The 15,057-nt window shown below is 43.6% G+C and overlaps 1 protein-coding gene across 3 annotated transcripts in view; it reads left to right on the top strand.

Annotated features, from left to right (window-relative positions):
- The window catches only part of EXOC4 (exocyst complex component 4), a 730,059-nt gene that overhangs the window by 16,816 nt on the left and 698,186 nt on the right, over positions 1-15,057 (top strand). For all 3 annotated transcript variants that reach the window (XM_059171891.1, XM_059171893.1, XM_059171892.1), the window contains exon 2: positions 9,194-9,383. In XM_059171891.1, coding sequence (XP_059027874.1) covers positions 9,194-9,383 — 190 coding nt within the window. The remainder of the gene's footprint in view (positions 1-9,193; positions 9,384-15,057) is intronic.

The following is a 15,057-nucleotide window of genomic DNA, read 5'->3' on the forward strand; positions in this document are numbered from 1 at the left end:
ATGACCTCCTTTAGAGACTCTAATCTCCAAACAGTCACATTGAGGGTTGCTTCAATATAAATTTGGTAGTGGGAGGACAGTGTGTCTCAATTTAGTCTGTAACGGGTGGTACTCTGGAGACTCTTATTACTTTGTTAAAATACCCTAAAATGCTTCCACAGGGATGGTCTGTCATTACGTATAGGTGATCTCGAGGCTCAGGCTAGAGCCCTGGACAGGTCGTTAATTTTTTGCAATTAGTTGGCAAACTTCCTACATGCTTTTCTGGCTTATGATATTTAACAGTCCCTACTAATCCTCTAATACCAAATACTTGTACTGTTGATGCTCTTCAAAGAACTGCTCTCTGGTCAGCTTGAACTATCAAAGGGCTTGCTGAGAGGAGGAAATTAGTGAAACATGATTCCATCCATTTCATCCTCTTCTTTCCCCAAATTCCATTCTTAGATTAAAATGGATCATTGGAAAAGCTTCATGCTCGGACTGTGTTCAGAGTCACAATCTCTTGGTCTGAGTTGTGTTTTAATGTTCTGTTCTGGAAGGAACTTACAAGAATGCCCACATAAAATTTATTGTTTTTAGAAGGTGGTTGAGGACCTTGTTCACTATATTGTATATTGTCATCCTTACTGTTTTAAGTGAAAGATTTCTTTTAGAATTTAGAAGTAGCTTAAAGTTTGCTTCCTCGATAGAGGAACTGGAATCCATCTTTTTGATAATGAGAATGACTTAACTGGCTACAGTTCCCTTTTTGCATGGCTAGGAACCTCACGGTCACGTTGAGGGCTTGTTTCCTATCAACTGTTTTTGCCTCCATGCCCTGCATACCCGAGTTCCACATTTGCATGGCATCATTTTGTCCTCTGTCTCCTTAACTAGGTTCACTTTCTCATTTGTATTACCTACATTTTGTACAAATGGTCTCCAATCTTTTTTAGAAAGAGGTTGGATAGATGTAAAATGAAACTTGAAATATTGTTGAATATTTGCATTCAGTATTCATTATTAAATACTGGCTGAAAGCCGTGTTTATACACAAACAATGAATCACGGAATACTACATCAAAAACTAATGATGTGGGGCGCCCGGGTGGCTCAGTTGGTTAAGCAGCTGCCTTCGGCTCGGGTCATGATTCCAGGGTCCTGGGATCGAGCCCCGCATCGGGCTCCCTGCTCAGCAGAGAGCCTGCTTCTCTCTCTCCCCCTCTCCCTGCCACTCTAGTTACTTGTGCTCTCTCTCTAGCTCTCCGTCAAATAAACAAATAAAATATTAACAAACAAACAAAAAAAACTAATGATGTACTGTGTGGTGAGTAACATAATAAAATTAAAGAAAAAAAGAAAGCTGTCATTCCTTTTTTTTTTAAGTTTTTATTTATTTTTCTTATTATTTCTCTACACCCAACATAGGATTCGAACTCACTACCCCAAGGTCAAGAGTTGTGTGCTCTTCCCTTGGAGCCAGCCAGGCGCCCTGAAAGCTGTTAATTTGCCTGGGTGCTAAGCCCCCGGTGGCATCCAAGAACACTGAGAGGAAAAGTCCGCAGAGCTGTACCTGATCTGGCTCCCCGCTTCTTCTCTGATCCGTCCCTGTCCCCTCTCTTGCTTCTCTGAAGCCACACTGACTTCCTTGCCGTTCCTTGAACCTGGAACAAGTACTCTGCCTCAGGGCTAGTGCGTCTCCTGTTCTTTCTGGAATCTGTTTCCCCAGAAAGTGCCGCCTTTCTCCCCCTCATTTTCTAGAAAGCTCTATTCACATGCCGTCTTTATCTGAGAGGTTTTCTCTGGCCTCCTTGTTTTGTGCACTCCCCCTCCTCTACCCAGCCTCTGTTTCTTCCATCACCATTTCTTCCCGGCCTGCATGTGTTGTGTATTTCTCCCGTGTTACCTGCTTCTCCAGGATGTAAACCTCCTGAGGGGAGGAATTGCTTTTATCCCTGGCTGCATCGCTGGCTGCTTAGCACCTGCCTGCCACGTCCTAGGTGTCTAGGAACCTTTGGCTGAACGACTAAATGAACTCAGTAGGGTTGCTGTAACTATTATTTGTCCTTTCCTAGAGATTTTGGAGCAGGCATTTCTTTCTGTGAGATAATTTAATAGCAATTGTTTCTTAAGGCAGAGAACTGCCCTCCCTGACCTCTTCAGAGCCTGCATTTGGCTACTGCTCATTATTTAGCTTTTCCCGAGCACTTCGAATGTGCCAGGCACCATTAAGAATATAAAGAAAAGGTCTGACCTCAATTCGTGAATAAATATCTTCAGGAACTTTCGAATGGGGGAGGCTTTGGGCTAACAATATTGTGATGCACTGATGATTTATTTGGTTCCTAATAACGTGTCAGCCCACACATCAATGGCCCTTGATGTTTTACCGAGCACGTTCACACACGTTGCCCATCACAACCACTTGGTGAGGCAGGTATTCTTACTATCTTGTCTACTTGGTGAGAAAAGAGACAGACACAGAAGCTAAGTGACTTGCTCGACGAGCTCGAAAGTGGCCAGCACCTCCTCATGGTTGACACATGATGAGAAGAGTCAGAAACATAGGATATATTCCAAATTGGCAGTGTTTCTGCTTTGCGTTTTTTCTGCATCCACTCATTTTGTCTTTGACTGAAGGTTATTGTTTCTCTTGAGGGATGGGTCACCTTGGGGTGGCTAACCTTATCTTCATAGGTGTGCTTTCTCTTTTATTTGATCTTCCTTTTGTCTTTTTTAAGAGCAATATAGACTTTTGTGTGCCTTCCCCCTGTCTGGACTCCCATTACTCTATTAAGTCCAAAGTGAAGGCAAAATTGCTCCGTAGAAGGAGTCCATGATGGTGGCTAGTTATTTTCCTTTCAGAACACTTGACCGGCTAGACTGAAATACAGAAGCTGGTGTTAAAAAAAAAAAAAAAAAAAAAAAAAAGGAAAGTGACAAATTCAGTTTCAGATCTGCAGTTACTTACCTCAGGTTTAATGCTTGTGTGGAAGGCTCACTGGGAGCTGCTGGCTGTGAATTCACTAGAACCATGTAGCATGTGTTCCTACTAGGTGCTGTGAACAGTAGCTTAATGTGTGCACCGTGGGCCTTTTAGCCCATTAGGTAAATAAATTCCTTCCTGGGGACTAATTAGTCATGGTTAGAGATGTAATTCATCATGCCAAATGCCAGAGCTGTCTTTGTGCAAAATTCTTGGTGATCCAGAAATGTCTCTGTGTCTGGCTTAACTAGAATTTAGTGTATGCTTTTAATGTTCCTCCGTGAACTTGGCAATAGTTTGTAAATCTTAATGGTTGCGAGATAGGAATGGAGAAGAACATCTAAGTGATTCAGTAACATGAAAGCATCTTGGGGTGGCAACTTCAGATCGTTTCTCCCGTTCTCATGTCCTTAAGTTTATGCTTCTTGTCCAGACTCAAGAGTCTGGGAGCACTTAGCAGGTTTTTTAGTATTGTCTACATCTCTGCCCATCTCCTCTTCTCTTCACATGGGAGCTGTAGCTTGATCAGGGGCCGAAGGCAGAAGGACTAGGAGTTCAAAACGGGCATACTGGAAAAGGCATGGGCTGTGAAGTTAGGTATACTTCGTGTCAAGTCCAGTTCCCATCTTAGCTGTGCATGTGGGTGAAAGTTACCTTCCCTCTCTGTTCCTCTGATTTCATCTCACCAGACTTTCTGAGGATTATCTTAGCTATGTGTGCAAAATAACCACTGCATTCCCTGGCACATTGTGGCCCTACCTGATATCTTCTGCTTCACTTTCCTCTTCCCTTTCTCAAATGTAGGACACAAGGATCGATGTACATTTCTGTATTTAGTTTGAAAATTTCCCAAGTAGATGAGTGAGAGCTGGCTCATCAGCACTCACTGTCCGGGGGGATCTTGGATAGTTTTTGGTGTCGGCATTTACCAAAATGTAATTTTAGGCCTGATTATTAAAAATATGGTGCCTGTATTATAGGATATAAAAACCTCTTCCTGTTTGGATTGGTCAGGCCGTATTAGGAGTGTGTCGTATTCACTGGTACTACACAGGATGGGGAAGCTTTTTTTTTTTTTTTTTTTTTTTATTTTTTTATTTTATTTTTTTTTTTTTAAAGATTTTATTTATTTATTTGACAGAGAGAGATCACAAGTAGGCAGAGAGGCAGGCAGAGAGAGAGAGAGGAGGAAGCAGGCTCCCTGCTGAGCAGAGAGCCCGATGCGGGACTCGATCCCAGGGCCCTGAGATCATGACCTGAGCCGAAGGCAGCGGCTTAACCCACTGAGCCACCCAGGCGCCCCAGGATGGGGAAGCTTTTAACATCAGACAGCTCAGGTTTGAGGCCCGGCTCTGCTACTTAAAAGTTCTGTGCCTCTAATACACAACTCCATTTCCTGTCTGTAATAAGGTGGGGAGGGGGCTGGTGGCTGGTAATGGTACCTACCTGTAGGGTTGTTGTCAGGAGTAAGTGAATTATTATGCCTAAATCCACTCAGATGAATGTCGGGCATATAGTAAGTTTTATGTGAGCAGTAGCTGTTTTGGAAGGGAAATCTACAAGGATGGGGGGGCGCTTGGGAGCCATGTTGTGGGAGAAAGCGTTGAAGCAGTTAGAGATGTTTAATCTGAGTAAGAAGTACCGAGAGCCTTTTACCACTTAAAGAGAAATTGTATGGAAGAGGGAATAGATGTATGTAACCGAAAAAAGGTGGAACTTGGATCAATGGGTAGAAATTATAAAGAGGCTGATTTTATTTTAATGAAAGGCGAGCTGTTGTAATAAGGAGAGCTTTTCAAAACTGCAGTGAATTGCTTTGCGAACTAGTGAGTTTTCCCCTCACAGAGGCTTATTAGAACGCTGGGGAGAGAGTTCCTGACCTGGCTGGTAAGGTGAACTCAGATGACAGGTGTTCTCTCCCACCCTGCTCTCAGCTGAGGTGAAGTGACTGGCTTAAAGTAAAATAATTCCGCATTGAAATTTGCTGCGTTTTGGTAGCAGACATGAATACTTTTGCCCTAGACTTCTGGTCTGCTTTTATGCTGTATCATTCATTTATGGTGCAAATATTTATTGTGGGAGACATGGCGCTTCTGGTCTCATTTTGCAGAAAACAAAACAGGCGTTGGGGATATCATCTACTATCACCTGACATCACCCAGTCTCCAAAGGAACCCAGGGAACTATGGTCCATTATTGCTGGGAGCCCATTCTCCTTGGGCGTGCTCTTTCTGAAGTTCTTCTGAGCAAAGCACTGAGAGCCCTTTGTTTTAGACAGTCTCACCAAGGTTGTGTATTTGGATGTTTGGAAGAGAGAGATCATCTCTCCCTGTATAAGAGCAGGCAGGCAGGTCAGGTGTACTGTCCATATAAAAGATGGACTTTTCCCACATTCAGGTTCCTCTCTAGTCACTCACAGTGTGTCTGGGCATAAAGTTGGGTCCAGTTGCCTAACCCTCGTGGAACTTGGGGCAGGGTTGGGGGCTACTGCAGATATGCCAGTGCCCCGGCTGCCTGCTGTGCTATAACAGAGTCCTTTGTTTCTGACCCACGAGTTTTGTGTCTTCTGGCAGCATCCATGAGACTCGGGCAGGCTAACTTGTTAGCTTGTGAGTAGGATAAAAATGTCAGACTCTCTACAATTCTTAATGTCAGGGAGGAGTAAGGTGAGTCAGAGAGGTTAAATCTCATGCCGAGCGCCAAATGACCTAGCGTTTTGGGGGTGATAGAATTTGAATCTTTGTTTCCAAAGAATGTCCTTTGCATGACGTTATGGAACACAGCTATCGCCCTTGCTGTCCTGACTGCTACTACTGTGACAGTGAGAACCAGCAATAGCCACCGCCGTTCATTGAGTGCCGATGATTTCCCAGGCTTTGTTGGATCGCCTTTAATTCTCACCAGTGGCCCTATAAGGAAGATATTCTTATTCTCTGTACTTTGTAGATGAACAAAATGAGATAGGGGTGCCTGGGTGGCTCAGGCGGTTAAGTGTCTGCCTTTGGCCGAGGTCATGATCTCAGGGCCATGGGATCGAGCCCTGTATCAGGGGCTCCCTGCCCATCGGGGAGCCTGCTTCTCCCTCTCTCTGCTTGTGCTTTCTCTCTCTGTCTTTCTCAAATAAATAAAGAAAATATTTTTCAAAAATGAGATTTCGCTTATTTGTGGAGCGTAAGAAATAACACGGAGGACATGGGGAGATGGAGAGGAGAAGGAAGTTGGGGGAAATTGGAGGGGGAGATGAACCATGAGAGACTGTGGACTCTGAAAAACAATCTGAGGGTTTTGGAGGGGTGGGGGTAGGAGCTTGGGTGAGCCTGGTGGTGGGTATTAAGGAGGGCATGTGTTGCATGGGGCACTGGGTGTGGTGTATAAACAAAGAATTCTGGAACACTGAAAAGAAATTTAAAAAGTTAAAAAAAAAAAAATGAGATGCCATGACCAAGGTCATACAGGTACTAACTGGTGGAGCCAGAATTCAAATTGTAGAGGGAGGATGAAAGCAGGACTACTCCTAAGGGCTGTCAGGAAGGTTCAGTGTGCAGTCTGTACGGTGTGCAACCCTGGGGGTTTCTGGAAGCTGTGGTAAGCCTCTCCAAATATTTGTGGCTATTATTGTAATTAGTAACCTTGTTGCCTTCCTTTTCTCTAATTAAAAAAAAAACCTTCGGTGGTTTTGTTCTCTATTTCCAACTAAAGGCAAACTGTTATTCAGCCTAGTTTCCATTAAGAGGATGAAATTAAAGGGGCAAAAACCTGGCATAGGCTCTTTCTTTATACAAATATTTTCTCTAAAAATGAAAACAGGAGCTAAAACCCCCTATGGACCCAATTTACTTTCTAATCTTCATTTTAGTAACCCTTTCTATTTCATAAATAACTCCTAATGCGGCGGTAATGTGTTACAGTGACAGCTGATGCCCGAGAAGGTGTCCTCTCTGGGCCTGACATTTTCTTTAATGGTAATTCTCCTAGTTAATGTAAACAACGTGAAATGTTTGGCATGTTTCCTTGCACAAATGGCGGTGGAGAGGAAATCAAAGCATTGTAAAGATAGCAAACTGATCTGGTGTAGCTCTGACAAATCCGTGTCTGTTTGCTATTAGAAGGGGAAATTGGAGGTAAATACTTAGGAACTCTTCCCCTGGGGACAGCTGATAAATCGAAGGTATTTTCTGATTGTGCTTTACTTTAGATTACCAGCCTGGAAGGTTTCAGATTTAAAGAGCAAAGTTATGTATCATAGAAACAATAGGAAGGCACGCTTAGCTCCCTGTACCCAAATATTGCAAGTGATATTGGTAGCTCCATCTTTGAAACCATATTCCTCCGAGGTTGTCCACTCTGATATATTTTATTAGCCAAATACTTGTGCAGTATTTTCTACCTGAAAGTTATCTTGGAGGTAGGTAGTCTGATAGGATCACCGATTGACAGAGGGGGACACAGGATCTGGCCTGGTAAAGGCCTTCCTTCAAGTCTTGGTGTTCCTAGTGTGTTGCTTTCCAGAGTGCACCGCACAACCCTTAGAGGCTTTGCATTTTCCTTCATTATATTTCTTGTCCTGCCCACTCCCCCTTCCCCACCATTTCCTGCTAGAACTGGTCTCTTGGCATCCCTAACACATTTATGAAATTCTTTTTAGAGATTAGATTGATGTCGAAGACTGGTCTGCGGAATCTCCCTCTAAATTGAGAAGGAAGTTTTATATATGATGTGGCTCATGAATTAAGATCTCTTGCTGTCAATGACAGTGGGGGGAAAAACGGTTCTACAGTATTTTGCTTGTGAATATCTGGAAATAGATGTGTGATTGATTCACAGATAGACCATCTCTGAAAGCAGCTCTAATGATGGACTTATAATTGATTGCATCCGTCATCGAAAGCCTAAACTACCCCTTCCCTAAATTAAAGATAAATGAAATAAGCGATGCTGAATGTATATAAGCTGACAAATCTGAGGGAATTTAATGAAACTCTAAATTACTGCAGCCAACAGATAAGAGAAAAAGGTTTCTTTGTTACTGATTAGAACACTAAAGAAAAAAAAAAAGAAAAAAGAAAAAGTCCAAAAAAGATAATAAAGATCTGTGGCCAATGTATCAAACTAAGTTATTGAAAGACTTTTAATAAGTATCTATCTCGTTCTCTGGTTATTGTTGACTCATATCAGTCTTGTTAGTGCTGTGATGAATAGTAAAAGTCAGGATTTTCTTGTAGTATAGCTTCTGTTATTGCTGTTGTAACGTATTTTAGAATTGATGTGACCTTATTTTCAGGCCGCTGGGGGCTCTGTACCAAATTTAGTTCATTTAAATGAGCTATTTGGAATGTTCCGTTCCTCAGTGTATAAGTAATTTCATCAGTTAGTACACTTATAGCTTTATATGAAAGACCAACTGAGGGTGACTTAAACTAATGGGTATCTGTTATCTCCCCTAACGAGAAATCCCGAAGGAAAGCAGCAGAAGGTGTTGGCTGCTTTGGGGGTTCAATGGTATCAGTGTAGTCGTTTGGCTTTTCTCTTGACTTTCCTTCCATGGTTGTAAGGTGGGTGAAGTATTTGAGTATCTTAGCTTTGTTTAATAATATCCACTGTCGGGGTGTGTGGGTGGCTTAGTGGGTTAAAGCCTCTGCCTTTGGCTCAGGTCATGATCCCGGGGTCCTGGAATCGAGTCCTGCGTCGGGCTCTCTGCTCCGCGGGGAGCCTGCTTCCTCCTCTCTTTCTGCCTGCCTCTCTGCCTACTTTTGATCTCTGTCAAATAAATAAAATCTTTAAAAAATAAATAATATCCAGTGTCCAGAAAAAAAAAAAAAACCCAATATCGAGCTTCTGGTTAATCTTGCAAGAAAACTGCACCTGGAAGTCTTCAGGTCTCCTTGGTCAGTCTTGTCACTGAGATGGTGAATGGAATTCCTGGGATTCAGACAAGCAAATTAGAACCTGCCCGGACTCTCGCAGAGTTCCTGCTGCCCACCATCTAATTAAGATTCGTGTGCCAAGGCAAGAGTGGAGGGAAAGGCTGCTCGGACAGGCAACCACCAAATCCACTTAGATGGGCTCCCGAAATGTACTAGGAAGGTGGCGTCCGTGTTTTCTGTTAGAAACATGTTTCACTTCCTACCCCCTTAGGGAGGGGAATGTGCTCGTGGATTAACTCCTCTCTCTTCCTTTTTTGCTTTTAAATGTGACTGAGCTTGATACAGCCTCTGTCTTCATCAGGACCCTGTCGACCAGTGATGATGTGGAAGACCGAGAGAGTGAGAAGGGGCGTCTCGAGGAGGCCTATGAGAAGTGTGACCGGGACCTGGACGAGTTGATTGTGCAGCACTACACGGAACTGACCACAGCCATCCGCACGTACCAGAGCATCACGGAGCGCATCACCAACTCCCGAAACAAAATTAAGCAGGTGGGCCTCCTTGTCCTCTTGGGATTGTTGCCCTCCGTTAGGCCAGGGGTCGTAGTGTGTGGAGGCGCCAAGCTAGCGGTGACTGGCCTGAGGAGGGACTCATAATGACAGTTTCTGGGAGTTTTGCCGTGTCTGGAAAGCCTGGCCGAACAGGAGCACTGAGGGTGTCCTAGAATCGCCTCCCCGCTGTGTCTTATCCTTGGCTTCTGCTGCTGTTTCTCGTCGCGTTGTAAAAGGACAAGGGGAAGGTGGCCTCCGCGTGAGGACATGAAAGGGGAGCTATTTGAAGACCCAGGGCCTCTTACTATTAGAGGCTCCCATTTCTGTGTATCCCATGTATTTAATAGGCTCCTGTCACACATTGTGTGCGTGTATTGCTGTAGCCCTTGAAACAGTTTTTGATATCTGGGCTTTGAGTGTGTCCCCTCATTTGAAGTGGGTTGTGACTTCTGTGCACTGATGAGACATTCCGGATATGATTGTGACAAGGAACCCCGACTTATGAATTAGGGAGACCTGTATTTATGAATACTGAAATTCTTTTTTTTTTTAAGATTTTATTTATTTATCAGAGAGAGAGGGAAGAGAGCGAGCACAGGCAGACAGAATGGCAGGCAGAGGCAGAGGGAGAAGCAGGCTCCCTGCTGAGCAAGGAGCCCGATGTGGGACTCGATCCCAGGACGCTGGGATCATGACCTGAGCCGAAGGCAGCTGCTTAACCAACTGAGCCACCCAGGCGTCCCTGAATACTGAAATTCTTGAATACCCCTCCTTAGTGGCGACAAGCATGCAGGAACTTCCGTTTTGTCATTTTTCTCTATTTTGCAGCGATTTCTTGTTCATTCTTTGTTTCCTCCTCTCTCTCTTGCTACTTCTTGCCCCATTCTCTTCCTGCCTTTGGTCGTGGGATTTTAAAAAGCTCTGGTTCCTGGCTGCCATGTTGTTACTGCCTAAAGGACAAAGTGGGTTCCTCAAGGGTATTTTTGTATATGGCCAAGGGATGAACCGACCATCGATGACCGTCGTATCATAGTCCTGGGGTCTCTGGCTGCGTGTTTGGAGGATCACTCCTTAAATTGCTTTTAGTAGCAGTCTCCTAACGGTAACTGCTGCCACTTAGCACTGCTTCCTTGCCACACTTGACCGTTCCTCGCTCAACAGATTTAGGATTTGAACGCTGGTCTCCCTAACTCTTAAGCTCCTTGCTGCTGGTTTTCAGACCTCTTTTAGGCAGTAACTGCGTTTCTTAAAATGAGCTGTCTCGTGGAACCCCGACATCCTAGCTGCCTCTTGTGTGGTGTTGGGGTGTGAGATGCAGAGCCTCATGCTTGGTCTCCTCCATACTCTGCAGCTGCCCCTGCAGCACTTCTGTGCCCACGGGGCTGCACAGACCATTTGAAATGAGCCGCCAGTGCTGTTGATTGGTTCTGAATTCGCTGGACTGTCCCTGCCCAGTAACAGCTGTGTGTATCGCTTTCCCACATGTTCTCTTGTCTGTCTTCTAGACCTTACCTGAAGGTTTTCCAAGCACTTTCTTAAATTATTCTTAGAAAAATGCTGTTGACACTTGAGTTTCAGCCTCTAAGAGGACCATTTTGAGAATCAGCAAGCTCTTAACCTTTTCTGAAGCAATTTGATGACCTCTTTACATTGTAAAATTAACTGGGCATTTTCAAAAGGGGTACTATAATTCTTTGCCTTTACAAATGGTGAGTTCATCCTGTGGATTTATCTGTGAAACTAGGCAAAGCTATAGATCAGTTTAAAGTCAACGGTAGTCCATTTTGACCCAGTATACTGAGCTCGAGAGGAGTCTGAAAATGAATGTCTAGTGCTGCTGACCTTCTGGCTTTGCCCTAGGTAATCACAGTAAGGGTGAAGGTTTGGTATTTCTGTTTTCTGATTAGTCTGCTTGGCTGAATGGACTTTGTCCTCATGTCAAGGGAAACCTGCAGTGGTTTCTGCCTTGACTCCCTGTCACTTGGAGTTGATAGCCTCTTTGCCCAGATAGTTTTGGCTCATATTGAGAAAGAGTCTCCTCTTGATTATTTCACATTTGTTTTAGCAGCCACAGTCTGTTCGCCATCCTCATTTTTAAGTATGCTGGAATTTTGAGCAAAAGAAAACAAAAAGAAAACTTTATTACATCAGACACTTGTCAAAGTAAATGTCACCTAATTCTATTATGGATTAGCTCAATATTGGGAAGAGAAAGGGCTAAAGCTCTTTTTAAAAAAGCCTTTAATAATGGATAAGTGAGGAAAGAAAAATGGATGTGTATTTGTTTTTATTGTCTAATTTGACAGTTTTGTACTGTGAAAGTCCATTTCTTATCACCAAGGAAACACTGATGTGTTCTTATTCATCTTTTCCTGTCATTTCTGGTTTTTAATTGCACTTTGGATTATGTACAAAATATAGGTGTATATATTTACACACCTATAAATAATCATGCATATTTTTAAAATAAAAGTGGGGATGACTGAATCATGACGGTGCTGTGTTGTTTTATATCCAGTAAGATAGTGAGCATGTGCAGATTTGAGCTGAAATTTTCTTCCTGCTCTCTGCCAAACGAATATAATGAGGATTCATTCAGCAAAACCTGTGGAGCACTAGCCGTGTGTCTGGTTCTGTTTTCACTGCTGGGGTTATCCCCACGGAGAACACCTATCCCTGTCTTCACGCAACTGACGTGCTGTGGGCGGGGACAGAAAAACAAAGTAGGTGATGTTTAACCACGTGGATTGAGTCTCTGTGTGAAGTGTCTGTTTTGTGCTGAGCATTGATCGAGGCTCTGGGGTATAGAAGTGAATAAAACAAATTCCTGGCCTTGTGGAGTTTATGTTCTGGTTTCCATTCTATTCAAGGGAAACCCACTGTACATTAGTACAGTGTGCTATAACAGATGGTAAGCAGTGCCGTGCTTTCAGAGCCAAAAGCCAGGAAGGGAGAATTGTGAATTGCTGTTTAAATGGATCGGTCAGGGGTGCCTGGGTGGCTCAGTGGGTTAAGCCGCTGCCTTCGGCTCAGGTCATGATCTCAGGGTCCTGGGATCGAGGCCCGCATCGGGCTCTCTGCTCGGCAGGGAGCCTGCTTCCTCCTCTCTCTCTCTGCCTGCCTCTCTGCCTACTTGTGATCTCTCTCTGTCAAATAAATAAATAAAATCTTTAAAAAAAAATAAAATAAATGGATCGGTCAGGGAAGGCTTGACTGAGGGGACGTTTGAGCCAACACCTGAAGGAAGTGAGGGAGAGTGAAGGGAAGCACCTTAGGAAGAAGGATTGGCAGGTGCAGAAAGATCCCGAAGCAAGAACATGATTGGAATTTGGGGGAAGCAGCTAGGAGGCCAGTGGGGCTGGAGCAAGATGGGATGGGGGAAGGGAAGGGAAAAGTGGCTGGAGAGACAGAGCTGGTAGATGAGGTGCAGTATGGTGGGTCAGGTCACCGGGGGTTTTAGTGACTGTAAGGACTTGGTTCATAACTCTTGAATGTGGTGGGAATCCACTGCAGTAAACTTTTGAACACAAGAATGACATGATACAATTTATGAATTTTAAAATTTATATTTAAATTTAAAATTACTGTACCTGACACACCGAGTAGATTTCATTGGGGACCACGGCAGGTGAAGATGTTCATATTCATGCTTTTAGAGCTTGAGAACACAGAACTGTTGACATTTCCCTGGTAATAGTTTCATCTATGGATGTATATTAGTAGAATCTAAGTCTTTGAGGATAATGAGATGATAGAGTTGACTCTTTTCCTAGAGAGTCAAGTCTACTGGGAATTTTTTTTCTAGATTAAAAAAAATACATGTAAATAAAAGAGCATGTATGACTGATCATTTCAAGTAATGTGGATAATCAGAATCCTTAGGCTATCCTATTACTGTTGAATACGTATTGATACCCGTCAGAATGACATGTTACTGCGCTAGAAAACCTAGAATCCGTGGGTTCTGCCGGTCTCTAATAATGACGGTTACAGCAGCAGCATCAAAATAGATGGATATGAATGGGTACAAGCTGGGGACTTGGGGGGCACAGGTGATACTTGCTGGTCTTTGAATGGGAATGTTTGCTCTGCGCTGTGGGGCGTGGATGAGAGGACATCAGATTTCTTTAAAGACACTAAGTATCTGTCTCATGTTCATCCCAGGAGCTGGTGAAGGGAAAATGGACTTGTCTCTATGGTGAATGCACACACTTCACATTTCACCTCAGTTTCAGCTGCCCCAAGTTGGTACTAGATCAAGCTCTTAACTCATTTCTCTTGCCTGTAGTTAGAAGTAACTGTATGTGATCATTCAAACAAAGTTGTTGAGGGTTTAATCATTGAGTAGTGCCACATTCATTACTTAACAATTAAAATAAGTTTGTGGCTTTTTTTTTTTTTTAAAGATTTTGTTTATTTATTTGACAGAGATCACAAGTAGGCAGAGAGGCAGACAGGGGGTGGGGTGGGGGAGGAAGCAGGCTCCCCACTGAGCAGAGAGCCCAATACGGGTCTCCGTCCCAGGACCCTGGGATCCTGACCTGCGCTGAAGGCAGAGGCTTTAACCCACTGAGCTACCCAGGCGCCCCAAGTCTGTGGCTTTTATATGAAAGTATACCTTGAGGGGTGCCTAGGTGGCTCAGTGGGTTAAAGCCTCTGCCTTCGGCTCAGGTCATGATCCCAGGGTCCTGGGATCGAGTCCTCCGTCGAGCTCTCTGCTCAGCAGGGAGCCTGCTTCCACCTCTCTTTCTGCCTGCTGCTCTGCCTACTTGTGATCTTTGTCCGTCAAATAAATAAATAAAATCTTAAAAAAAAAAAAAAAGAAAGTATACCTTATACAAGAAAATGTCACAGTAGAGCAACATGGATGTAGCAGGAAATTATTTACAGCCCAAAGGTAAGGGGAGAAAACCCTGGCTGCTTCTTGGAGAAAGGAAGAAAAGCCTAGAAAGGGACATGCTCGACAGTGGGCAATAAAGAGAAAGCATAATTTAAAATCTAGGCAGTAGAGTATGTGAAGGCGTTCACAAGAATTATGAGGTCGTGTTTCCATAAGTTTGTGTATCTGTATTTGTGTACTATGTCCAGACTCTGTGACTCAAAGGAAAAGTATTACTCTTGGAAAGGGTTCAGTGGAGCCTCTCAGAGAATTTAAGACCATAGCATGGCAGCTAAACAAAACAAAACAGAACAAAAAAACCCTGAAGGGAACAAAAGCATGGGAATAAAAGTTTGAGGGTAATTTAAAAGTGATCGGTAGTTCTAAAGGGCTTTAGAACAGAACAGTGAGTAGTGTTTCTGCATGTCATTCCTTCCAGATACTTTGTATAAGACTATGGAAAAAAAAGGGGTTGGACACATGCCAGGAGAATACCCGTGAACGCGTTTATATGTAGATTTATTTTTAGCTACAGAAGAGAAAACAAATTTTGTACTCTCAGAATTAAGAATAACGTCGACTGTTACATTAATTTTCAGTTAACATCCCTTGCTTATGGGGAATTTTGTAGACTCTTTCTAGTCTGTAGTTGCAGTGGGGGGCTTGCACATTCGTTATGCTTTATTACAGATACTATGCGCACCCAAAGGCATCCCCCCTCCCCCCACCCCAGTTATCCTTGAACAAAACCAGAAAATCGTTGAATCTGATGATGCGAGGCCTGTATCCATCAGC

The sequence above is a fragment of the Mustela lutreola genome, chromosome 4, assembly GCF_030435805.1.
Source record: "Mustela lutreola isolate mMusLut2 chromosome 4, mMusLut2.pri, whole genome shotgun sequence".
NCBI classification, from domain to species: Eukaryota; Metazoa; Chordata; class Mammalia; order Carnivora; family Mustelidae; genus Mustela; species Mustela lutreola.